Below are 25,779 nucleotides of genomic sequence, written 5' to 3'. Positions count from 1 at the left end.
ACGCTGACTCTGGGTAGTATAACGCAAAAAGATATTACGGAATAAATTCTGGTCTATTTCGTTTACCGTCTTTTTAATCACTGGCATAATTAATTATGAACAATGCATTATGTGGTTCTAAATAAGCACCGCCACTTCTGAGGATGCTTGCGAAATCATCTGCTGTGTCATTTGAAGAAGTTTTCAAAAATACAATTAATGGTGTATAAATGGCTGGCAAGTCGTGCAAACTTGCGCTTGCGTTTTTGAATTGATAAATAATTTTTTCTTTTTTATCACTAGTTTCCCAGTGCAAACCTTTATTAAATTTACCTAAAAATTGTCTCAATGATAATCTACAAAAATTCTGGATAAATTAGATTTAAAAATCCTTTAACTGTTTTATTATTGCGAAGAATAATATGTGAACGTCGACATAAGTTTTTTTTAATTAAAAATGTCGCGTACTACTCGATGTAAAAAATGACAATTATCGAGTCTTTTAGAATAAAGGCTTAACTGTGCTTTTATGCTAAATTAGCAATGCTTTTTAATCTAAAGACTATCTAAGAGTAAAGTACCTTTATATTAGCCGCTCAGTTTTCTTGACACACCACGAATTTTACAACGACACTTAATGTATGGCAACAATGTCGTCTTATGAAGAAGTATAAAGAATGCGTTATGATAATAATTTGATGATCAATTTTTTTCTTAATAAGTTTAGGTTTGTCATTCCAAAAGAAATGTCCAAAGCGCGATATTATTATTATTATTTTACTAGTTTTATACAACTGTCACTTAATGAAAGACGTTTATTCAATACACGTTTATTGAATACACGTGCTGGTGGTATTGCCACTGATCAACTTGGACACGCGAAATGAAGCCAACTTGAACCGCGTTTTTAATTGGTTGCCTTGTAACGCTTTGTTCATAATGAAAAAAAAAACTGTGAAGTCTGTGAAGGGGCTCACGCGGGATTATTATGGTAAGAAAACGAACGAAAGAAAATTACAGAAAGGTTATCGTGTATAACCTAGGTAAGCTGTGCTCTATTGTTTAAGCTTCACAAATTCCTTGTGTTAATTACATTGCTCACAGTCTTTGTTTAAAATGGTTTATAAATAAAACATATCTATCATAGGGTGTATGATAAAATGATCTAAAAAATATTCAAACAATCCTCTATCAAAGGATTGACTCCTCGACAACGTAGACTAAATTGAGAAGTTCTTTAACGCTTTGTTTAAAACAAGCAGTTCGTGAGATATGTAAGATGGAGGAAGAGCTCCTTAACGCTAAAATTATTGCAACTTTCAATATTCTGCGAACTGTCCTCGATAATTCCCAACCGCACATACCCCTGTCTGGCTCCCTCCCTTGTGTGCTTTTTGATTGACTGCGAAGAGAAGTGGTTTGTTTGGAAACCATGCAGTGTTGACCAATTCAAGCTTCAAGGGTTTTAATGATGAATGCGATTTAGCTCTTGGAAATCGTCGACGTGTTCGCAGACTTTAAGAAACCGCAGGAAAACTTACACTTAGTGAACTACATAAGCTAAGGGATAGCTCCTGAAATTAAAACTTGCACTTCACGAACACGTAAGTTATATTGCTCCTAACTAAACGCTGAGATTAAAACTTGCACTTCGTGAGCTATACTCGACGAAAGAGGAGTCTCCGGTCCTCACTTGAAGATGTACGACCCCAGGTAGAGGCGAGCGCTGGTTACTCGAAGAATCCAGAGCGCCACTCGAAACTCGGCGCAACCAGCAGCATCTGATGGCGCCACGAAAGTCTTTCTTTCCAAACACGTAAAAGAGAGGGTTCAGTAGAGAGGTGAGAAAGCGCAAGTGAACGATGAGTATCTCGGCCCATATTGGGAGCTCAAACCAGTCTGTGCTGTACTGGAATCGTACGATAGCGTTAGGTAGCCAGCAGAATAGGTACGCGCACAGCATAAGGATAAAAACGGTTACTGTTCGCAGCTCGTGAGTGTTAGTTGCTCTGTTCCCTGGCCCGATGTTTGAACGAATAAAGTTATGCTGTCGGCGAATCTGGACGAAAATGCGTATGTATGCAAACGCAAGGAAGGGGAACGGTATAATATGGAGAAGGAGTAATGAGATAGAAAACGCATGTTCTTTCTTTTTCCAATCATCAGTGCCTTCCTCGGTAACTTCCACTTCTCCTGGTGTATTCCAAACAAGCTGTATCAAAGCGACAAGCAAAGATAGTGCCCAGATTAGAAGAATGACAAGCCGTCCTCTTTCTCCTGTCACAAGGGATGCGTACCTTAGAGAGTAGATGATGTAGATGTATTTGTCTAGAGTTATCACTGCGATGTGGGATAAGATGGAGATGGATGTGAAAGTGAAGACGGGAACGCTTGCCTGGCAAAGGTCGTTGCGGAACGTTGCTTTACAAGCGATGAATACGGGAATCGTATACAACCCCGTTATCAAGTCCGATGCTGCTAGACTCAACAGAAAATAGTTGGATGTAGTATGCAGCGATCTTCGTATTTTCATCAGCACGAAGACAGTTGTGTTAAGAAAAATAATCACAACTGCCATAAGGATATAGCCCATATCCATCGTGAGTTGGAATCCTGGAGGCCCATGTTCCATCCCTTCGTCGTCAGTCGAGTTGCTTCTGGTAGAGTTTGCCATAACGTCTGTTCTTCGCGTCGTATCACCACACACTGTCTGTGAAGGAGAAGGGTTCACGATTACTTACTATCTTGATAACCGCACTGTACTATTACAACTGCATAAAGAGCGACTCAGTGAAATCTTTTAACAATGATCCTCCTAATATAGTGTGACATGTCATCAAATCTATCGATCCTGATTGCACAACTTTAATATATGTATATATATGTATATATATATATATATATATATATATATATATATATATATATATATAAATTCTTTTTCAAGCTGTTATTATGTTTCCGTGGATTTCCATTAGAATGAGCAATCTCTTTAATATTGTCTGTAATTAAGAAGCAAAACGGCCCGAGGACCTTTGTGAAGGATGCCTAATTGCGCGCTCTGTTGGAAGTGAGAAGGGCAAAACGGACACTTAGAGTTTCAATGTTCTTATAGCCGTCTAAGAAACTAATTAAGATAGGAACAAAGGTCCTTTTTAGCTTATTATTTTAGTCTTTTTTTTAGAAATAGACATTTTTTTAGAAATCGAAACTGTGCACATAAGATGTTATCCTCTCTCTTTCTCTCTCTCCTTTGGTAATGAACCTGTGGAGTAGTTTTAGCGTTAAAAAAAGGCCAATCTGGCAATCATGCCGCCATTTTATGCTCCCGCTTAATGCCAAGTGACTCAAAGAATCTCTAATTCAACGGCTAATTCAAGCCAGTAACCAATATATTTTTAATCAAATGTCGTCAATAACGTATCAGACCTCATTCGTAGATTGTTATTTTGAAGTTTCTTCGTAATAAACCGTTGTATTTTCAATTATAGACAAAAAAACAAAGTAGTGTTTGATCGACATTCTTTAAATTTGCCGTCTACTCGTCAACCATTTCAGTGCGACGCTTACTACTATAACCACCTCGGCGTTTTGTGAAGTATATCGCTTAAAATCATTGAGAATACGAGAATCGTACTATGGAATGATAGGAACTTAACTAACCTTCAGGCACTTCACTAACTAACCTTACTGAATGCATATCAGAACGCGACGAAGTCCTCCTTATTATTGAGTTCATGGTAAATCAAAACTATGATTATATATTCTTGCATGCTTACTGGCTAACTTTCCTTAGCCTAAGTTCAAACGTCGTATTATCCATGAGCCGTATTCAATGCAAATGCATGTAAACGAATCGAGTCGATTGTTTCATTTTCATTTGCACACATTTGCATTGAATAGGACTCATGGATAAATACGACTTTTGAACTTAGCCTTAATTTTTGTATTGGCGTCCACGGTGCGCATGTCGCGCTCTAAATTCTCAACGAAGACAAAATTTGATTTTTGCATCCTATTATTTTTATATTATTATTTGATTTTTGCATTCTATTATTTTTATACTCTTTACTATATATCTATACAAGAGAAGCAGACTAACCTTTGTAACCTAGCACTTTATTAGTTATTTTGCAATAAACATGATTTTTCTCAAATAATTTCGCCATTAAATTTCAAACTTCGGCGGAAACAATTGTTTGAAAATATATATAGCATTTTTTTAGCAACATTCACCCGCGAAATTTAGAAATCTAGTTAGCAAACTAATTAAATCTATTTAGAAAAAACACATTGGGAGAGAGTTCAAACGATATTTCAAAGGTTGATATAGGGTTCTCCTAAATTTGCTTGTTTGATTTCTTGCATGTTGAGTGAGTAAGGGAAAAATATTGCTAAAATTATAGATAGACATATTTTAAGTAAGGTTCAACTCGAGGAGTTCGTAGTCTTAACACTTTAAGAGTATAAAAAGCAAATAACCGTAAACAAAAAGCAATCCAGGTTTGGAAAGCCGTAGCATTGCTGTTTATTAGCCGATAAACATTCGCATGTTTTTTTTTTAGAGATAACGAGGATTTAGACATACGTTACCCATGAACCACTGCGAGCTATGACGCACGTTTTCTCAAGTTAAAGGCATTGTGGGTACTGATTATCCAGACTGAAGGTAATCGACGTAAACCTTTTTAAAGAAACGTTTAGCCTGGAACTTCCTTCAGAGTTTGGTTTGAGTTTTGAGCATATTAGGAGAGTGCCCTTGAGCAAACTTAAAGTCTATATTAGGACATTATTGCTTTGCTAACGGAAGGTTGAAAGCAAAGGTGGATTCATGGAGAGCTTTTCTTTCTATGGCTCTGGCCGGAGGAGTAAATATAAATATATATTTTCTAATAAATCATCACTGCTCTCATAAATGCTGTCTATTCTAAAACCAAATTTAATCCATAATGGTTTACACTGCTATTCTAGGTTTTTTTTAAACTGGAATTCGTTTGGCTTTGGGGTGGAAAAGAAAAGTGTGGGAGGAGGTATGTTGACGGGTCGGGTCATGCACAATTTTTCTGTAGATATACTCACTGAATGAGAATGCTTTGCACTCTGCAATGGTGACAAGATGTGTGAAGAGAGCCAGAAGTTGTCAAGGAGCGATCGTTAAGCCTTCAGGCCATGAAAATAAACAACAATTTAGTTGTGTTTGCTGATCTCTTTTCGCTAAGGGGTAACTTGAGCATTTTTTTTAAAGAATGTCGATCACCCGCTCCTTTGTTATTGTCTATCATTGAAAATACAGCGGTTATATTAGCAAGGATTTTCAAAATAACAATCTACGAAAATAAAGTCTAACATGTTATTGACGATATATGACAAAATATCTTGGTAACTCGCTTGAATTAGCAGATGGAAATGGATGCTTTGTGTGACTCGTGTGAATGCAAAATCGGTGAACAGGTTTACCTTGACACTACAGGCTGACCCAACCTAGGAGGGGTGCAGGGGGTGCGAACGCATCCCTCCACAACGGCCGAAAGTCCATTATCGGTTCTCAATAGGGTAATAGACGTGCTATTTGTTGACAAAACTATAAAGGATAAGCTAGATCACTCTGGTATGTCATCAATCCATAAGTCAGACTTTTTTGTAGCCAAATCCGACGATAAACGTCCCTTGAAGATAATGCAAAGGCATTTAAAAAATCTGTTTTTGCTCTTTCGGAGGTGGTCAGATTTTTATCAGATGACTTCCCCCCCCCCCCCCCCCCCCCCCCTCCACCCCAGAAAAATTAGGTCCACTTTTTCGGATCCCCTACTCCCTCAGGAAAAAGCAGCATAGATAGAGCTTTGGCATGAACATAGTTTTATTTCAGAAAATTCCTTATTTTTTCAAAATGATCAAACTTAATTGTAACAATTTTGTAACATGAAAACTGTAACGGTGAATTAATTCAATAAAAAAAACATTTCAATAAGCAGGTCTTCCACCGCTATGTACTGTTTGTACATTTTTTAGATCAATGAAATTATTTCTCCTTTATGTATCAAAACAGAGAATCATTAACCTAAAGATAACATTGTGTTGTTGACATAAAAACTGCTTAGGGATTATTTTCTGGAAAATATTCTAGACCTATCCGACTTGAAATTCAATCGAATTTGCGGGCTCCGCTTTTAGGCTGTGCCTCAATATATTTAGTATCGCTCTAGAGCTTTATAAGTCGGAATTTCCACATAAACTTGCACGAATTCGTGTTTAATACGATTTTGCTGGCAGCCATCTTGGAAATGAAGCCTAGTCCCTAACGTTTAAGAATATCACAGGTCTCTCGTTCCAGGCTCTTTTAGACCATTTAGAAAAAGGACAGCCATTGATTTTTAGTTTTCTCACCTACCCTTTTTTGCCGTGGCTCGGAAACCTGTGATTTGCTTGGATAAATTCTTGAAAAAATGCACCGTAGACAAATGTAACCATTAAAGTGTACCATTTTTTTTGTGTTTTTTTTTTTCTCGCTATTATTTGCTTTCGTGATAAATGACTAGATGGGATGTATGTGCTCGTTTTACAATAACAACAACAATAATTTATTATTTTGATGGTAATAATGATCACAAGTGGTTACCCGTGAAATATTCACGAAAAGCAATTCTTTGTTGCACAAAACTTTTTAAGGTATATTTCAATCCTTCAGTGTATTGGGCTTACTGGTGCTTAAAAGGAATAGTATGCGTCGTCGTAAACATTTATTAAACAAATGCCTTCCTTTTGAGTCCCCAATATATTTATCTCATATTTAATTTACCTTATAAATATGTGAAAAAGGCGCTTTCTATAAAATACCGCCTGTATTTTAGTATTCCACCTGATGTTTTTGGCGGGAATCAGACAACCAAATTCATGCAAGTTCGCACGGTCATACACTTATTTCACAAAAGGTTGTCAGTGCAAATGATAAATGGCGGGTACTAATTATTCGTAAAATCAAAGGTGTTAAATAAAGTCCAGCAATGTCAGAGCCAAGCATTAGTAAAACCTTTAATGGACAATTGTTTTGATTTATCCATATTCTTCGAGACGCATGGATACTTTCTGTCGTAGAACTGCCATTTGCCAATCGCCATTTGCCATTTCCACTGACAGCCTTTATTGAAATAGGTGTACTGTTGGGTTTTGTGAATAAGAAAGTGGATCGTGAATCCTCGCCTCGTTGGCTTTCTTGCGCTTCTTGGTGTGTTATTTGGTGGTCGATTCCATACTTTTAAATGAAAATCGATGTGACATAAAAGGTATGTGGGCCTGAAAACACAAAATGACCGCCAACTTTCTGTAATGAACAAAACCTTTTGCTTTTATAAAAAAAAAATAGAAGTACTTAAATTACATCGAGATTGATCTGATAAAATAAGAAGTGTTGTGCACCATCTCGATTTGATTAAATAAGCGTTTATGCACCGTCCTTTAATAGATTGAATTGAAGTTCAAAAGTTTGTAGATAAAAGCTCTTTTCTTCCGTTTTCTTGTTTGCGAACCGTTTTGTGCGATGGAGCTAAATAATCTACTTTCTAGGATAGGAAGGTAGGAATAATGCCTTTCTAAATAACGATAAAAAGACGGTTGTGTTTTTAGCTACAATTATCTATCTATGCAATGAAACTACGGCAAGTATTCGAATTCTTTGATTTCCGCGCGCTAAAAGGTTTGTTTTTAATCTTCCGAAGTTGTCTAGAATAAGATTTCTCCTCTACGATGGTATTTTTGGAGAAAGACTTATTACTGTATACTTTTCTTGTTTAGACACGGAGGTCTGAAGGTCACTAGTCCTTTTTGCTGCGGGAAATAAATTATTTTTGTGATTCTGTGATGAAATCTTGAAAATGGCGCCTTTGCGAATGTGATCCACTCGCTTATAACAACGCGTGAGTTAGAACTTTTCTATCCGGTATAATCTTGAAATATGCTATGTGTGGGAATGGCTTGGTTTAGGAGTTTTCAAGCTCAGCCGATTTTTTTCGTAAAAGGTGGTCAACAGTCCATCCCGTATTATATATAATAAACTGTATACAGCTATTTCAATAAACGTTGTCAAAGAGCGCTCTGCCGCACGAGCCCATACCCCAAGGTAGTATGGGTAATATATGTTGTTTTAAGCTCTGCCATTCTTTACCGCCGATACGAACTTCGTTGAACGCTATCAGAATGGCAGTACAGTCTGATTAAATCTGAATATATATCTGCGCGTCCTTAAACAAGCAAACAAGAGCAGGTTTGGCACCTATACCCTCAAATGGAGACTCCGTAGTTACACTAAAAGAAAACCTGTTAGCAAAGTGCCTGAACAAAATAGCAACGACGACGGCGACCGACTGCAGGGAGAACCAAAAAGCTTTCATACTATGCGCTCAAATTTAAACTAGTTTAGATAAAATCCACTCGTTTATGTAATCCCAAAAAAACTTTAGTAAAACCTAGAATCTAGCATAGCGAACAAGGATAGTCTAGTTTTCAGCGCAAACGTTCCCGTCCTCGCTACACCATGAAACTTCTCAGGTATATTAAGGCCTGACTTACAGGATAATACGTTATAAAAAAACATTTTCATCAATATCTCGGGGACACATGGTGCTCATGAAACCAAACTTGGCAAGCACTTTATTCACATGGATCTCAACATTTTGACAAATTTTGTTACTATGGCAACCGATTTGGTGCCATAGTAAGGTGGCTCCACGTAATTCGATTTGTACTTTTAATGGAAAATGGGGAATACAGAAGCATAGTGGATTTTAAATGTAAATGCATATTTTCAATCCTTACAGTAGTCTTCTTATCGTACTGCCTTTTAAGGCTGTCCACCTACAGCATTAGCTGAAATACAAACGAAACTATGTTTCCATGGCAACGGTTGTCACGGTCACGTGACGCTGGTCACGATTAAAAGACAGCATGATATGGGGAATTTATGAAGATTATAAATATACCATTTAAGGCTTTCTCTATTGTCTTTGTGTAATCCCAATTTTTGCTTGAACTCAAAAAATGTAAATTGAGCCTTAAGCCTCCTTAAATTAGTTGCTATAGCAACGCTATAGCAATAATATTCGGGCTGACATCAATGTTGTAGCTGCCAAGTTTGGTGATCATTATAGCTATTTCTGTTTGGGAGATATTAGCAAAAACAGATTTTGTCCGCGTATAAGCCCCACCAAGTCTCAAGTCAGGCCTGAATACACCTGAGTTGAAGTTTTCAAGTTGTCGTTTGAAGAAAAACGGCTGAAATGTATCAGAAAGAATCCATTTCATAGTATATTTCACGTCTGGCTCTTTGAATTCTTAATTGTTTTCTGCCGTCGTCTTTCGCGTTGCCGTTGCCGTCCCTATTTTTGCAGATATACCTTTTACAATTGTACGCGGCACATAGAAAGAAATGCCGCATTGTCTTTGATAGATAATGCAAGAAACTGTACCATACAGATAACTCTCCAGCGAAGGTCTTCACTATAAGACTACGGCATATTTACTGAAAACTTGTTACAACATATATTACCCATACCACCTCGCGGTATGAGCGCGTGAGGCAGAGCGCTCTTTGACAACGTTTATTGAAATAGCTGTATATAGTATAGATGATAATTAGCTATTATTCATACTAAAAGCTTAAAGCTACACCGTTACAAGGTTGAAAAATACACTTGTTTATACAAATACTAATAGTTTCGAAACCCCCAGCTCGCACCACGCCGAAGAATAATCTGGCGTCCTTTCTTCGACGATCTGTGCGGATACAAGCTAGCTAGATGGGTGAACGCTAACCATAATAACAAGGAACTTTTTTGCCGTGCAATAGCTCTGGTTTGTTTGCTTTTATATATTTTTTCGCAGAAATCCCAAAAAAAAGCAGTCGATGATCAATAGAACGATCAACTAAGTAAAATAATAAAACGGAGCTTTACTGTAAATCTCCGAAATAGACTTTGCACTCTGGCTATATACATGTTTGCTACAAGACATGATACAGTCCCTCTGAACGGCGAAATTCGGGACAAAAAAATAAGAGTGACCCTATGTTGTTAAAGACGTAGGGCCATGTCGTAACCGCGAATTTTCAACAAAAATTAAAACACAATGACTAATTGGCGACCAAATTAGCACATAACTGTTATTATTATTTTTTTTTTGCAAGGACAATGTAAGGGATATATGTATATATTTGCTATATATGTATAATATTGTAAAACCGTTAAAAGTGTACGTGGCTGTTTTTTTTTTATCTTTACTTGCCGATACGTGATAGCTTTCATGAAAAATATATCCATCTCCATTGGATTATGTTTTTTAAATCATTGAAAACTATGTTGTTACCCTCATGGCTTCTCAGTAATGGGCGGATGCAGCTAGCGTTATCTCATCTTTACGAGATTTTCAAAGGCTATGAATGAGATACTCAAGCAAAGAGATTAAGATAATATCGAACATACAAAAACAGCACACATCTGGGAACAGCAGATTGCCTCTACTTTTGTCTTCCATGTGTACAAATTTTGGATGTACGCTAACCATAAAAACAAGGGACTTTTAAGCCTTGCATCATTTCTGGTTAGGTTGCTATTATATACTTTTTTGACATCCTTATACAAATTGCGTGAATGTCTATTATTTCGCATGGGCGTTTATGTTTGATCATCATCCCAGAAATCCCGAATAAAAAGCAGTCGATGATCAACTAAGTAATAAAATGGAGCTTTACTATAAAACCCCGAAATAGACTTTGCACTCTGGCTATACATGTTTGCTACAAGTCATGATATAGTTTCCTTCTGAACGGTGAAATTCATGGAAAAATGAAAAAATAAACAGTTATTGACGACCAAACCAACACAGAATAAAATATGGAAGCAAGGCAAAATGTTTTGCAAGGAAAATGTAGAGATTATGCATATTTTTGCTTTATATGTATATTGTATAAGAGTTAAAACGTTAGGGGTTGTTTTCTTTTGGTCTTTGCCGATACGTGATAGCTTTCATGAAAAATATATCCATCACCATTGGATTATGTTAATCAAATCGTTGAAAACTATGTTTTGTTACCCTCATGGCCTCATGGTAATGGGCGGATGCAGCAAGCGTTATCTCATCTTGACGATATTTTTAAAGGCTATAAAAGAGATACTCAAGCAAAGACATTAAAATAATATCGGTTGTACAAATTCAGCACACATCTTGGATCCCAACAAATTATTTAGAGAATTATGTCTCTGAGAACTTCAAAAAGAATTTCCCATGACATTTTTATAATATATATTGAAAGAAAAGCCTCCCGTTGTGCGAATAAAAATATATTATATTAACGCAAAGGAAATTTAGGGGCCGATTACATGATGGATGGGGCTGAAACTTCAGCCCGGGCAGCTGCTTACCGATTATATGCCTGGGCTGTGTTCTATTCAGCCCGGGCTGGACTCGAATTGTATTGTTTTCCAACCCGGCTGAGATATTTACGCGATTACATGGCGATTTTAACCCGCTAGCCCGGGCTGATAATCCTAGCCCGATTTGCCAGCCCGGGCTGGAAAACTTCCCCGGGCTGAAATAGATCCCGTGCTGAAAACTCGTTCCTGTAATCGAAAGAGCAATTTTGCATGTATTTGTGGGGGATAGCGGGCTGGACGTTCAGCATCCCTAAACGGGGTGAAAATACAGCCCAGGCTGAAATTTTTCATTAAATCGGCCCCTTAATCAAGATATTTGTAATAATTTGATAATTCTATTTACGTGACTGGGAGGAAATAGTCGGAAATGGACTAAAGATCAATACGGGTTGAGGACAATCGCCTTGACCAGCTGGCTAGGGCCGGATTGAAAGGATCCCAATTTTAAAAGACATTTATGCAAAAATCGTATTCATTGAAATAAAGATGAAACAATTGACTTGATTTATTTGCATGCATTCGCCGTTGAAAACGGCTAATGATGATACGACGTTTTACTAGCCTATAGTCTGCTTGCTGTTTGAAATTTCACGAAATTCTTATATTTTGCTAAGAACATGTCGAAGCTCAGATAGCAGCAAAATATTTTTGTTGGTGTGATGCGTTCTTAATCTTATTGTGCCTATTCTAACAATCTTAAATATCATTGTAATTGATCATTTGTGTAATTCTCTGTGAGTAATTTGTGCGGTTTCATAATCTTATATACACTGAAATTTAGAAACATCCTTGGATGGCTACCGTGGCCACCTTTATTTTGTTTTGTGAAGCATGCCAGTAAAGATGCGAGAAACTTGCTATCCGAATGACACAAACTCAACTAGCCAAAAAAAAAAAGGTTCCTACTTTTGAATTACATGGTTATCTTTATTAAGACTTGGTCTTTGTGGCCACGGTTACTGGAGTCTCACTATACAAGTCGCCGACATTCACGTCAAATTCCTGTTCATATCGACAAAGATATGGCATGGTTAGTGTCGATATTGGTCGGTATTTGGGAACTTTTATAATGCGGCAACTGACAAAGATTCTTTAACAGAATACCACTACAAAATATTGACAATGGCTACTGCATACACCTAATTAAAAAAGGTTAAAGAGAGATTTTTTTAAAGGGAGTAATTGAGTTTATAATATTAAATGCAAAACAAAACAAGAAACCTTGAGGCAGAAAGAGAAAAAGGCGGGACAGAGGAGGGGGCCGCGTACATAATGAAAGTAGCCAATGGCAAGTGATAAAGATATTTTTCATATCCTGAGGAAGTATGTTATCTAGCAGTCTTTATGAAAGATCTCAAGTCCTAATTTTTTTACGCAATATTAAAAGGGTAAAAGAAAAAAAAAACATTTCGTAAAAAATCGGATTTTTTAATATATATAATCTACCTCTGTTATTAACACCTCTTATCATATTCGTCTTATTTTGATTAATCATTATCGTATAGTAGGCTTATTTGATTTGTTACCCTTCCATTTTTTGACATGAAACGTTGAAAGTTTTATTTCTATTTTATCTCAGAAAGTTATTTTGGGCATCAACTAATTTCACGTATTATTTTTTCCTTTTCAAAGAGAGGAAGCATATTCTATTGCTAAAAGCTCATATTCCATTAGGGAGAAGAAGGGAACGGGCAGATAACACTTGTTTTTAATTGGAGACTTAGTTTGTCTGGAAATTGAAAAGCAGCGGCATATGGCGAAGTGGAAGATTAAAAAAAATTGACGCTATGAGGTTATAATATGATGCGTCTAGTCCAGAAGACACTCTCAAGCACGGAAATTTACTCAAACTTGATATCTGGTCTAGTAGGAAGACGGTGCATGCTGGGAACTCAGCGGTAATCCAGGATACATGCGCGCGCAATAGTTTTTTTAATAATACACCCTTATCAATTTTGAAGTGAGAAAAAAGGAGACCCAAAAAAACTGGTATTGACACTCTGAGATAAAAAAAAAACTAAAAAAACTCTTACACTTATTGTTATTTGTGTATTTTCGAGTAATCGATATTTTTTCTTTATCATCACTCTCCCTTCTTCAATTTGTTTATCTTTCTATGACGTAAGTTGAAAGATAACAGTGAATATGCAACCATTGCTCGCTGGTTATTACTCGCTTGATTTTAGCATTTCGAATTTTAAAATTTTAAAGGATTAGAGTTTAAAATAGATTCCGAGCTTACTTTATTTTAAGTACATCCAGACGATCATAAATTTGTTAAATCTTGTCTTTTTGTCTATCAATACTTGGAAAGTAAATGTACTTAGTACTTTTACTCCCTCTATTATATACTCTATATAATAAAACATCATTTACCTTAAAATGTAGCGTTGGACCGCGAAATAGCACGCTTTTAACCCACAGGTATTGTCTTGTATTGAATCAGTGCGGCTCTAAAGGGAGTTTAGCGGCTATATATGCAAAGTCCCATAAACCCTAATGCGAAGTCACTTACGAAAAAAGCTAACAGCATAGAGCGAGCTTGACTTTCCGAATTAAACTTTTTTCAATAGACCGGAACTTTGGAGATTATGCTCCGTATGATGACCGTGCTCAGATTGTATATTCCCTATGATTTCCTGTTCTTTTATAGAAGCTTTTTAAGACTAGTGGCGGATGATTGGGTGAATTTCACGTGTGTTAATTATAATTGTGTTAATCCCACCCAAGGAAGTCAGACCAAAAGTTGTAAATTCTGTAAGTGATAATGTTTTTGTCGCTATAGCAACACGCTCCTTTGATCTCATCGTCGCATCTCTGTGTAATATGATTCCCTCGTGCGTCTGGATTGGCCTTATCTTGTCACGTGATATATATACCGCTGTTTTGTCTGTATTAGGCTAAATTCTAGAACCATGTGGGTCCAAATTATGGTAACTCAGCAAAACACCATATAGTGGACCATATAGAGACCGATTACATAACGAATTTCATCCTGGACTACCGGCTATCAGCCAGCTGAGAGGCATATGTGTAATAACTTAAAAATACACATTTCCGTCAAAACGAAAGCGTGCCTAAAAGTAGTCATTTAATGCAGTCAGTCAACATACACTTAAAAAGAAAACCCACGATGTTTCGACCTTAGATATATTGATATTTTTTCGGCAAATTCAGGCTTATTTTAACGCGTTCTCTACAAATCAACAAACTCCAAAGTGCGTTCCCGATATTTTGCTGGGGATGGGGGGCGGGTATTTTGCTGGGGGTGAGGGGCGGGGAAGGAGGGGGGGGGGGGGGGGGGGGCAAAGTCATATGTACCGTGTCGAAAAAGGCTTTGACGATAAATCAATAAGAGATGACACCATGACTTTTTGGTGACAAAAGGGATGGCGATATTTTATTCGTTTCTACCCAGATACATCTTCCATCTTCATTTGTCTGGTTTTATTAGTGAATACGGCTCATGGATAATATAACGTTTGAACTTATAGCCTAAGGCATTGAATCTAAAGAAAATATCAGACCTCTAGATATGACTACCGCTACCACCTAATGCGTGAGAATCGAGAAACTCTTAATGTGTTATTATTTTGTAAGGCGGGGTATGCGTGCTATTAGGTTTTCAATAAATTATAGGGAAACCCCAGGAAAATGTTCTTTATAACGAGTATATAAAAATGCTTGTGTCTTAGTATCGTACTCTGGTTTTTAGTCTGAAGGGCCTTTTAATATCATAGGAAAAAATAAATTTGGCGAACTCCTGGGAAGACTTTATTCACATTCCAAAACGATCATTTTATTGAATACTCTTGAATCTAATGGAAGTCGTTGCCATGAAAATTGGGGCCAATAAGGAACAAGTTATTTTCTTTATTATTTATTCAACATAGAGGGGAAAATCTCAAGCGAAGAGCCCTTTGGTTTCGCTTATATGGAGATTTATAGGCTACGTCCCGGTTAAAAATCATGGAGAAAAAAGTATTGAAAAAAAAATCAGACAAAATACAAGGTTTTTACAAAATTACGTCTGTCTAGTAGTCTCCAAGTCAAAAATACACAGAGATGGCAACCATAATGGACACTTTATCAAACAATAGCTGCAGTGTATATGGGACCGTCCATGAAAACGTACACTTAGGGTTTAATCATCAGAGAGCATATGTACTCCCGTGGGAAATCCCGTGGGAAATCACTAAAGAAAGCAGGCGACTATGCTTGTTGTGTTCAGGGGGTGTCTCGTCTGTTTCTGCCCTAAAGTAAGCAAAAGACAAAACTATAAGATCAAGCAATCCGAGGGTATCTTAAAAGGGTATCTTATGTGTACAATGCTTGAATTTGTCCTCTCATGCCGCGCAACCCAGATACTGTTGATCGTGAAAATTACATGCTAAACTTGTTATTATACCTATACCGTATATAAAAGAAGGGAAAAATCGAAAAAAAATATAAAAAAATACAATTAATAATCAATCAACTCATAATGATAAAAACTTCTTCTTCATACAACAGCAAATGTGATCTTCTCTTGTCGTGTGAAACCGATAAGAGACAGTAAATGTTTAGACCGTTATAAATTATGTGTCTCGTCTGTTTCTGCCCTACAGAAAGCAACTACCAAAACTATAAGATCACTCAATCGAAAGAAGAGATAATAAATAAATGACTGACAATAACGAGTTACTTTGTATTGGCTGCTTGGTAGGATTTTTACTCATTTAAGTTATGAGCTTTTCGAAGGTCCCTAGGAATCTATGGAATAGGATGTTTAAATTCAATTAATAAGAAAAATGATGTTTCCAAGTTTCTAACTTGCTCCGGGCGTGTTTATTGAGACGATTTTGTAAACACCACAGGGTACCCATCTCAGACAGACTGGAACTTCCTTTGCAATAATGCCTCACACTCAGACACGCTTTCTTACTACTTGTTATAGTGCCAAACCTATATCTAAACTCCCTACAGAAGGGTTTTTTTTTTTGCTTTTTTCAGCTTCCATTTTTTTATATTCCCACATCGGGAAAAAAAATTCTACTACTGCATGTGGTATTATTATTATTATTACTACCTACTTATGTAGGGTATATAGGTGCTTTCGCAGAGCATCAAATTGTTAGCTTAAAACTCCTGCCTCAGCCAAAACAATCTGTTTCAATTTAGTGGACTGTCATGATAAATTCAAGACCATAAAATGCTTTTCGGCACCACTTCGAGCATTTTGTTTCTAAAAAAATCGAAGCAACGAGCGCATTGTATTTGGATTTCTTTTTGTCGGACAACAAGATACTCTATAGAAATTAATGCTTGACAATTCTTTTGCTTGCTATTCTTTTGGTAAACAAACAAAACCGACGGATGATGGATAATAAAGAAATTCCTGACTGCAATTTGCGCATGCAGCCTCACGTCACTCGCGCGCGCGACCAACGTCAACGTAGCTAGTTGACCCGTGTCTAAAAATAGACTGATTTAGGGAAACGCCGTGACACTGAAAATGTTTAGTGGTACAACAACGCCCCTACTGTTTCCTTCCTTATATCTTTTTTTATTGGGGGGAGGGGCACGTGCCCCCAGTGCCCCGCCCCTTCTATGGCTCTGGGGCGATGCAGAAAAAGTTTTTGTATTTTGAAAAAAATCTTTAAAAAAATATATTTCTTTTCTTTTTTAATTATTTTTTTGTCAGGTATTCCTCTTTGTTTTGAGTTTTAAAGTTTTAAATATTTTCCAGAAGAAGGTGCGGAAATTAATGAAATTGTCTTTCTTAGTTACTCTCGTCAAGTTTCTACTTGACCTCAGGAGAGTATGTTCTCCTGCCTCTATCGATTTGCCGCGTACGTACGTGCTCGTGTTATCACACAATGACCTGTTTCCCGAAATGAAACCAATCATTTATCATACTCCCCCCCTCCCTTTCCCCTGGCGCACGGAAATTTCTTTTCTTTCAGGTCTCAGACACGAAACGTGTAACATTGTATCTTTTATCACATTACGTGCGCATTAGTTAACTGGATTTTCATTTCATTTTTTTCTATTTCTTTTTTAATGCTACATAGTATTTTATTATTATTTATTTATTTTTGCAAAGCTTCTTAATGTATTATTATTGATGTCATCCCCAAGTACTTTTACTTTGAAAAGAACCCCAGGTTGCCTATAGCAGCTTATGCGCGTACAACCCCTGGCGGTCAAAAAGTGGGTCATTTCTTATTATCGAATCTTCAAATACTATGCTTTTTCCAAAGGACACCTACGACTGTGAAACCCTTCCGGCCTGGGAACGCGTCTGCAGTTTGTGTTTTAAACTGTATTAAAAATACATGTTATCGTGATCTACCAGAGGATTACAAGTAGGCTTTTCATTTTCAAGTTTACAAAAGAAAATATCATCGAAAACGTTAGTACAATCTTCCTTATTATCTCACAGGAATAGGATGTATAATGCAAATCAATGCTTCCAGAAATATTTTCATCATTGCTATGACGTCTCAAGCGATTTATAGATAAATCTATAAGTATCAATGATACTTTCAATCGCTATGACCTCACCTGCTCAACAATCTTTAGTGTAAGTAGACAACGTCGGTTGTAAGAACAATAGTAGTATAGCAAATGTGCGTACACAACCTGGTGGATCACGATGGATGAAGAAAAAACGGGGTTAGGCGAACGCACAAATGTATACATTTTTCGAGGAGGAAGGAGGAGGAGGAGGGTGAAGGGAGTAGGAGGATTGAGAAGGGAGGAGGAGGAAAAAGAGGAGGAGGAGGAGGAGGAGGGAGAAGGGAGTAGGAGGATGGAGAAGGGAGGAAGAGGAAGAGGAAGAGGAGGAGGAGGAGGGAGAAGGGAGTAGGAGGTTGGAGAAGGGAGTAGGAGGAAGAAGAGGAGGAGGAGGAGGAGGAGGAGGGAGACGGGAGTAGGAGGATGGAGAAGGGAGGAAGAGGAAGAGGAAGAGGAGGAGGAGGAGGGAGAAGGGAGTAGGAGGATGGAGAATGGAGGAGGAGGAAGAGGAGGAGTAGGAGGAGGGAGAAGGGAGTAGGAGGAGGGAGAAGGGAGTAGGAGGAGGAAGGAGGGGGAGGAGGAGGAATGGGTGGGAAGACTGAACATGTTGGACGATGTCGCTCACAAGGCCTCCACAGGTTCTTTGGTGGAAAAACTCAAACAACGTCGATATAGGCGAGAAAACTTCCCACTTTCTCTCTGAATGGTTTTAGAATAAGTATGGGTTCATAGCTCGCCTGGCAGAGTTAAGCAAAACTAAGTACAGAGGGAAACTATTTGTAGTCTGTATTCTACCCAAAACTGGAATTAAAAAAAAAAATAAATCATTCTAAACATGGTGTATCTCAGCGTTCTTTTATCGATCCCTATTTTATACTACGCAAAACTCCCAGCTATAGAGCCTATAGCTATCGAGGATTTAGAGCTCTAGAAAAAAGTAATCAAGATTGTCATTTTTGCTTAGCAAGCAGATGTTTCGCCTCGATGCACTTTGCCTCGTTTTCATGTAGGTAACCATCCCAGAGAACTTATCAGAGATATCCGAAAATGATTTGTTTTGAATGAAGATTCGCGCATGACACAGGCTAGTGTAGAATCAATAGAACTGAAAAAATAACGCCATTGTAACAATCTGAAATATTTTTCTGTATTTTTTTTTCGAATGAAACATGAGCATAATAAGAAAATTTGTTTTTCCAGCAAATAATACTTACTAACCGAGTGAGGTCATGCCGGGAAATATCAAACTGAGGCTTTGCCGTATCAACCGAGGCTTTGCGAGCACTCTCATGCTGCCAAATAAAAATTGTAAACAACAACATAACTCAGACGACAACATATCAAACAGACCTTGGTAAGATAGAAATGTGTTGTTTTTCGTAACCCTTCAGATGTAAAAAGAAGAATGGACATCGGAGCACCGTTCACAGTTGATTTCGACTCTGTATCACGCGTGATGTAGAAATTGGACGACTTTTCGGGCTATTTTCTTCCTATTTGCACCTTTTGGAAGCAACAGGTTTTATCATAGGTGAAGTTGATCCAAACAATAACAAAGAAAGCTCAGATGTCAGTCTTCATTGCATGAATGGACTGTTTTAAGTCCGAAAACTCCACGGAGCAAAAGGCCAACCGGTTTATGATTTGGTGGAAATATTGCATTTATAAATAACATGTAGTACTACTTATCTTAAAAAGGCTTTTATGGTTCTGTACACCCCTTGTTATTATTCATTTGTTTGTTTGTCCGATGTAAATTAGCTTTGTATTTCTTGGCTATCGGTGGCGCTCGCCGGCGGTGTTTTCCTTGTCAAAATTTTCCTCTTCAATCTCTTCAGGATAATAAAACCCCGACTCACTCCAAGTGCTCGTCCTCTCCCATTATCAACTTTAAGACCTGTTTGTGTCTTGTTGTTTTTTTGTTTTTTTTGGTGGCTTTGGTTTTTTGGTCGAATTTGTTTTAGCGAAATTCGTACAACCGAACTAAACAACACAATTAAGCTCACAAAATGTCCTTCTCCGGATACAGATAAAGACGACCCGCCAACCAACTATTTCTGTCTTCTGGGTGATAAAATTCGCTACTCAAATGTTTGCTGTCGCTTATTTTGCAGTTTGAAGGTGGAAAAAAAGCAAAAAAACAGAAGAATGTGAAAATCTATTCGTAGGGCAATACGGAATTCCGTAATGCCTCAGAGGTGGGCAATACGGGAATGTCACGACTACCAATTAGCCAATCACATCGCGCGTACTATCGTAGCCATAATAGATTTAGCAACAGTGCCTCGTGAGTAATTACCTTTTTCATACGCCGTTTTTATCCCATACAGTTATTGCCTACAATAGGCGAGGAAGGTTTTTCTTAAGTTTTACACGGTTATACGATAAATGTAAATGCCATAATTTTCATCGCTATAGATAAGATTCAAAGAGTCGTTTTGGGCTGAAAAAGTTGCGGTCTATGTAGTGACGCATTTAAGATGTAAGGTACTTAATGTACCTTACGGCGGTATTGGATTTTAAACCAATCAAGATAATCGATGTTCAACACAGATAAATTCTTAAGTGTTTCTTTTTTCTGCAGAAGTTAGGTGAATATGAAAAAAATGAATTTTTCGAAAATAGTCTAGATCAAGGCGGAATTCTTCCGTTTCGCAAACTTATCATAGCTTTTACTATAATTGCTATACTTACCTTGTTCATGTTATTCTAGGACCTTGTTCAACTCTGCTTACTATTTTCCATCAAAGTACTATTGCTTGAAATCTGAAATGTAATAAAACGAGAAATAGTTTACAAGTTCTCTTTACAATAGTAAACAAGTGTGTTATTTAAGCATTACTGGAGCATGTCTTTCAAGTTATTATGTTTGTTTATAGTACAAAGTATAGTCACATTTCTTTCTGTAGTCCAACCCTTAGCTGATAGCCCTAAAACGCGGGGCACAGGAAAAGGATATATCGGAATACATATGCCTTGATTAGATATAAAGTGAGACATAACCCACTCATGTACAAAGCACGATATTTACAAATTGAGCATAGTTATGTTTCTTTAGAAGTGCGTCATACTCATTTATTTGGTACCTGTCGTATAGGCAAACATGAACCTAGCCTAAAGCAAACTTTAATATTAGGAAGAACATCACCCCTAAAAACGACGCAAATGGCGCTTGGTACCATGGTCATTATATTTCCACCAAGCGCAAGAGAATATGACCAATTATTATTTTATGAATGATTACCTTTGATGTATGATCTTGACGTCGCTGTAGTTTATCTATCTGTAGTTTAGCTGTAGTTTATCTATCATCTTTATCCTTACAAACAACTAGTATCCCTAAAGTACCTTTCATCTAAGAACTGCCATTTGTAATTCGCCGTTTTCAGTGACAGTTTTGTTTTTGAATTAGTGTATACCATAGCGTACATTTGATGCAATAAACTTTAAAAACGGCGCTGGCTGCACGTAAACCCTTATTTTTTCTTCTTTTTTTAAAGTCACACCTTTTTAAAAAATTTTCATTTAATAATATTATTGGAAGGGAAAGAGAGAATCGAAAACTTTGCAATTACTTATCAAGATGAGACGATGGTAGTGAATGTAAAAGTAAAACTTTTAACTCTACAAAATTAAAGAAAAAAACATTGCAATTACTTCTCAAAATCAGTCGATAGTAGTGAATTTATTCTTTTATTGGTGTTTTTCCAAGATGAAATGACCCTTAAAGGTCTCCCTTATTTTACCTCCACCTTATACTCCACCTTCCTCCCTCCCTAATCTTACCGCCACTCAAAGAAACAATCCCCAATACCACTCAGATTCGCGTAATACCATTACATTTCAGCATTCACCCTTTTTCAGCTAACGATTTAGAGCATGTAAACAAACCTAAAACAAACTTGCCTAACGCAAGCAAATACGTGCAAATTTTTTCATGTTCTCGAACACCTTTCTAACAAGTTTTATGTATTTCTTTATTTCGGAAGTGTGAAAGAAGTGCAAGGGTATGTTCATTTCTACCGATATTGCACTAATGCACTGGTCGGTTGTGTTCTGTTGATTTTGTTATGTAATACAGGCAGGCTCTCTCACGTGCCCCGAATACCAGCACCGTTACCACATGTGACACGAAAGTCAGTGAACAAAATGTATGCTTTATGAACCACATTATCATCAGAACCGTAGCACGCCACGTAAAATTAGGGAGGCACAATACAGTAATATTAAGAAAATACTGGGTCGCAAAGCCACGCCCCTTTTGGTTATTTCCTCATAATTTTCGAAAATATTGGTGGTGGGGGGATGGGGCACATGGGGATCAAGCCCTGCGTAAACCTTACAGAGATCCTGATCAGCTTTTTGTTACATTATTCAGACAAAGTATGCTATTCGAAGAAAACACATGGTTATAGAAATTCGAAACGTTAACTGTCCCGTTAATCCTTGCTGTAGTTTATCTATCATCTTTATTCTTACGAACAGCTAGTATCCCTAAGTACCTAGTCTAAGAACTGCCATTTTTCATTTGCCATTTGCACTGACAATATTGTTTTTGAATTAGTGTATACCTTGGCGTACATTTGATGCAATAAACTCTTGCTGCACGCAAACCCTTTTTTAAGTCACGCTTTTTTAAATCATTTGAGAATATTATTGGAAGGGAAATTAATGAGATAAAATAAATATATAAATAAATAACAATTTAAAAATAAAACTTTAAAGTCTTCCAAATTCAATCGAAAACTTTGCAATTACTTACTTATCAAGATCAGACGATAGTAGTGAATGTTTGAAGTAAAACTTTTAACTCTGCAAATTCAATCGAAAACATTGCTATTACTTCTCAAATTTAGACGAAGGTAGTGAATTTATTATTTTATTGGTGTTTTTCTAAAATGAAATGGCCCTTAAAATTCTCCCATATTTTTACCTCCACCTTCTTCCCTCCCAAATCTCACCACTCAAAGAAACAAATCAATCCCCAATACCACTCGGATTCGCGTACTAATGTCATTAAATGTTATCAGTGGGTTGGGAAAGGAAATTCTGCGACATCTAAAATCATTTGGACGCTGCTCGCACACAAGGCCCCTAGGGTGTTTTTTTATGGCCTTCGTTAGTACACTCATGGGCTAAATATTGTCCAGTTGTTTTGATTTTAACAATTTTTGGGGGATGAGATATATCTTTTTTCCAAGATTTGGAAACATGGTACATGGATTTTGAACAATTTGGTACATGGATATTGAAAACATTGGCCTTCAAACATATATTAAAAGGTCATATTTCGTTACCAGTGACACAAGGAGTATTTTATCACTTTCTTTATCCATGTTTAAATAAATTTTATTCGGGAAATCCACAATTATATGTCTAAAAGGATTGAGGAAGCATAACAAGAGATGTAAAATATGCGAGAAAGGACTGAAAAGGCTGGAAAGCAGCTCCCGTCAGCTAAGAAAAAAAAGAAAAACATTCTCCGAGGTTTTTGTTTTATCTGGCCACCTCAAAAAAGAATTTTAAAGCTGTGCGTACTTATTTCCCTACAGCAAACGCCGCAAGAAAAAAAACCTTTGCGCAGGAAAAAAAACCTTGCACGTCCCCGCGCATTTTGTCGGTACTGTGCGCGCACAAACTTCTGGTTCAAAAATTTCTTCCATGCACCATATTATTTCAGAGTGCCTGTATGAATCACCAGATGTACCTGATTTACCCACGACGAGAAGGTAAAAAGAATAGGCTCCCAGCGATTACGTCACATTTGAAGCTATTTTGGGAAAGTCGGCTATCTTGGGACTTCAAAGAGATTTCTTGGGTTGTTTTTGGCTTGTGAAAAGGTAATCTGAATCATTTTTTAAGTTTCAAAATCATGTTGGCAGACTAGTCAGAATGAGAATTCATGAGATGAAAATCAAAGAAAGCAATCATAACCACCTAATATCATTTCAATCCACTTTACGACACGTCACAGGCCATTTACATTCAAAAAATATATATAACAAACTTAGAAAATACAATATATACAACGAAACATAGCAAATACACGATCAAAAAGAGTTTCTCAAGTGCTTTATCAAGTAAAGAATTGCATTAGATTTTATAAATCCCTAACCCCCCTCACGTTTTTAAAAAATCTCCCGCTCGCTTGCCCTAGGCTCTTTAGACAATTTAGAAAAACGACAGCCATTAATTGATTTGCGAAAAAAATATAGTAAGACTGTAGAGCAGAAATGGCTGTTTTACTGTAGCAAAAAAAAAAAAAAAGAATTCGCCTTACAGTCAAACCAGATCAAACCAGAATTTTGGCCTATTTGTCGAGTTCATACAGCACGCAACGAGAGACTCGAGCTCATTCGAAAACTCGAACACTCGTTTCAGGAACGGAAACTTCTCGGCAAATAATCAAATGACATTTCGAATCAAGAACTCGAATAATGAACACGGGGGCACGCTTGACATGGTTGTCTGTAAGTATTCGGAGAATCTGTTTTTGCGCAACAACTGGACTTGGTCACGCAGGGTATGTGGCAACCTTCTCCTCCTTTGGCCGCCAAACATTTGGCTATTTTATGATCGTCAGAGACTATCCTTTTTCGTTACGATACCTAAGATTGCGCACCCCCCCCCCCCCCCCTTTAAACGCGTCTAACAAAGTTGTTTTTGTTAGCAAACGACGATTACAATCATAAAGGTACATCGTGAGCACTTGAGCAAATCGTTTCCAGCAATGACTATTTCAACTAACAGCATTCACACTTTTTCAGCTTTTAACGATTTAGAACATATAAACAAGCCTAAAACAAAATCGCAAGCTAATCCAAGCAAAAATTATCAAGTTCTCGAACAACTTTCTGACAAGTTTTATGTATATCTTAATTCGGAAGTGTGGAATTAGTGCAAGGGTATCTCTTATTTCTATCGATATTGCACTAATGCACTGGTCGGTTCTGTTCTGTTGATTTTGTTATTTAATACATGCAGGCTCATTCACCTGCCCCGAATACCAGCACCGTTTTAAGACGTGTAAAACGTGAACCACATAATTTTGTGTAACCTTACAGATTTCCTAGAACCAGCCTTTTCGCTTCGTTATTCAGACAACGTATGCTATTCGTTATTGTAATACATTAGCTGTCCCCATTAATTGTTGTTAACGTGAAGTGGTGTAGGAGCTCACAAAAAGAATAACCAATGCGGATGAGTAGTGTCTGTACGATTAACAATTATTGAAACATTTGTCAAATTGTATGATAAATCTAAATTATTTCCGGTAAAAATACAGAATGCGGACGGAAACGTTTGATCAATGTCGGCGGCCTTTCTTTACTTACTAACAATCCCTTAAAAACAAAGCCATTTTTATTTGGTAATGAAGAACTGGAAATAAATTTTCGGTTGAGATTTCACCAATTTTAATCCTATTTAGACTGGGGGGGGGGGGGAGCTTCAAGTTCCCCATCCGGGAAATTGCTATAACTTCTGACTTCTGGACTATAGCAGCTTAGAGGCTAAAACTTAGTGCCTTTTCCTAAAAACTATCTGCGGACGTTTTAATGGCATTGACATTTCGAGAAGACGCTCCATGTTACCATGGCAACCGTTTTTTTACACAAAGGTTTCCCAAAAACTAAAAGGTAGTGAATTTTTCGTATTTATCAGATTTGAATGCCTGTTTGCCTGTTTTGACTTTATAAGTTTGTTTAGGTGACAAGTTTCGCAACAGCGCCAGTATATATGTTCATGAAACACGTAGGGGGACTCTTTAAGCCCCCTCCCACCCCCCCCCCCCCCCCCCCAGTCACAGACAGCTCAAAAAAGCCCAGTCTGAATAGGGTTATCAACATGCTAAAAACATGCCGAGGCTCAGAAATCAGTCCTG

General features: G+C 37.2%; 1 protein-coding gene across 6 annotated transcripts; it reads right to left on the bottom strand.

The window, feature by feature from the left end:
- Nucleotides 1–56: 56 nt before the first annotated feature.
- On the bottom strand, nucleotides 57–23,856 carry LOC116605794 (adenosine receptor A2b-like). Of its 6 annotated transcripts, XM_048729848.1 has the most exons (4): nucleotides 20,793–23,856; nucleotides 20,592–20,663; nucleotides 17,946–18,023; nucleotides 57–2,689 (listed from the first exon to the last, which is right to left on the bottom strand). In XM_048729848.1, the coding sequence occupies exons 2-4, from the start codon at nucleotides 20,598–20,600 to the stop codon at nucleotides 1,604–1,606; spliced, it is 1,173 nt and encodes a 390-aa protein (XP_048585805.1). In that variant the 5' UTR covers nucleotides 20,601–20,663; nucleotides 20,793–23,856; the 3' UTR covers nucleotides 57–1,603. The 6 variants fall into 6 exon arrangements, with proteins under 6 accessions (XP_048585805.1, XP_048585807.1, XP_048585809.1 ...); XM_048729850.1 differs by lacking the exon at nucleotides 17,946–18,023; XM_048729852.1 differs by lacking the exons at nucleotides 20,592–20,663; nucleotides 20,793–23,856 and adding an exon at nucleotides 19,116–20,583.
- Between the last annotated feature and the right edge of the window lie 1,923 nt (nucleotides 23,857–25,779).

The sequence above is a fragment of the Nematostella vectensis genome, chromosome 7, assembly GCF_932526225.1.
Source record: "Nematostella vectensis chromosome 7, jaNemVect1.1, whole genome shotgun sequence".
NCBI lineage: Eukaryota > Metazoa > Cnidaria > Anthozoa > Actiniaria > Edwardsiidae > Nematostella > Nematostella vectensis.
This window is presented reverse-complemented; position numbering and strand designations above follow the sequence as displayed.

Coding starts and splice junctions, on each gene's coding strand:
- LOC116605794 (XM_048729848.1), bottom strand. Junction 2,690..17,945: donor CACTAAAGATTGTTGAGCAG/GTGAGGTCATAG, acceptor TCTCCTTCACAG/ACAGTGTGTGGTGATACGAC.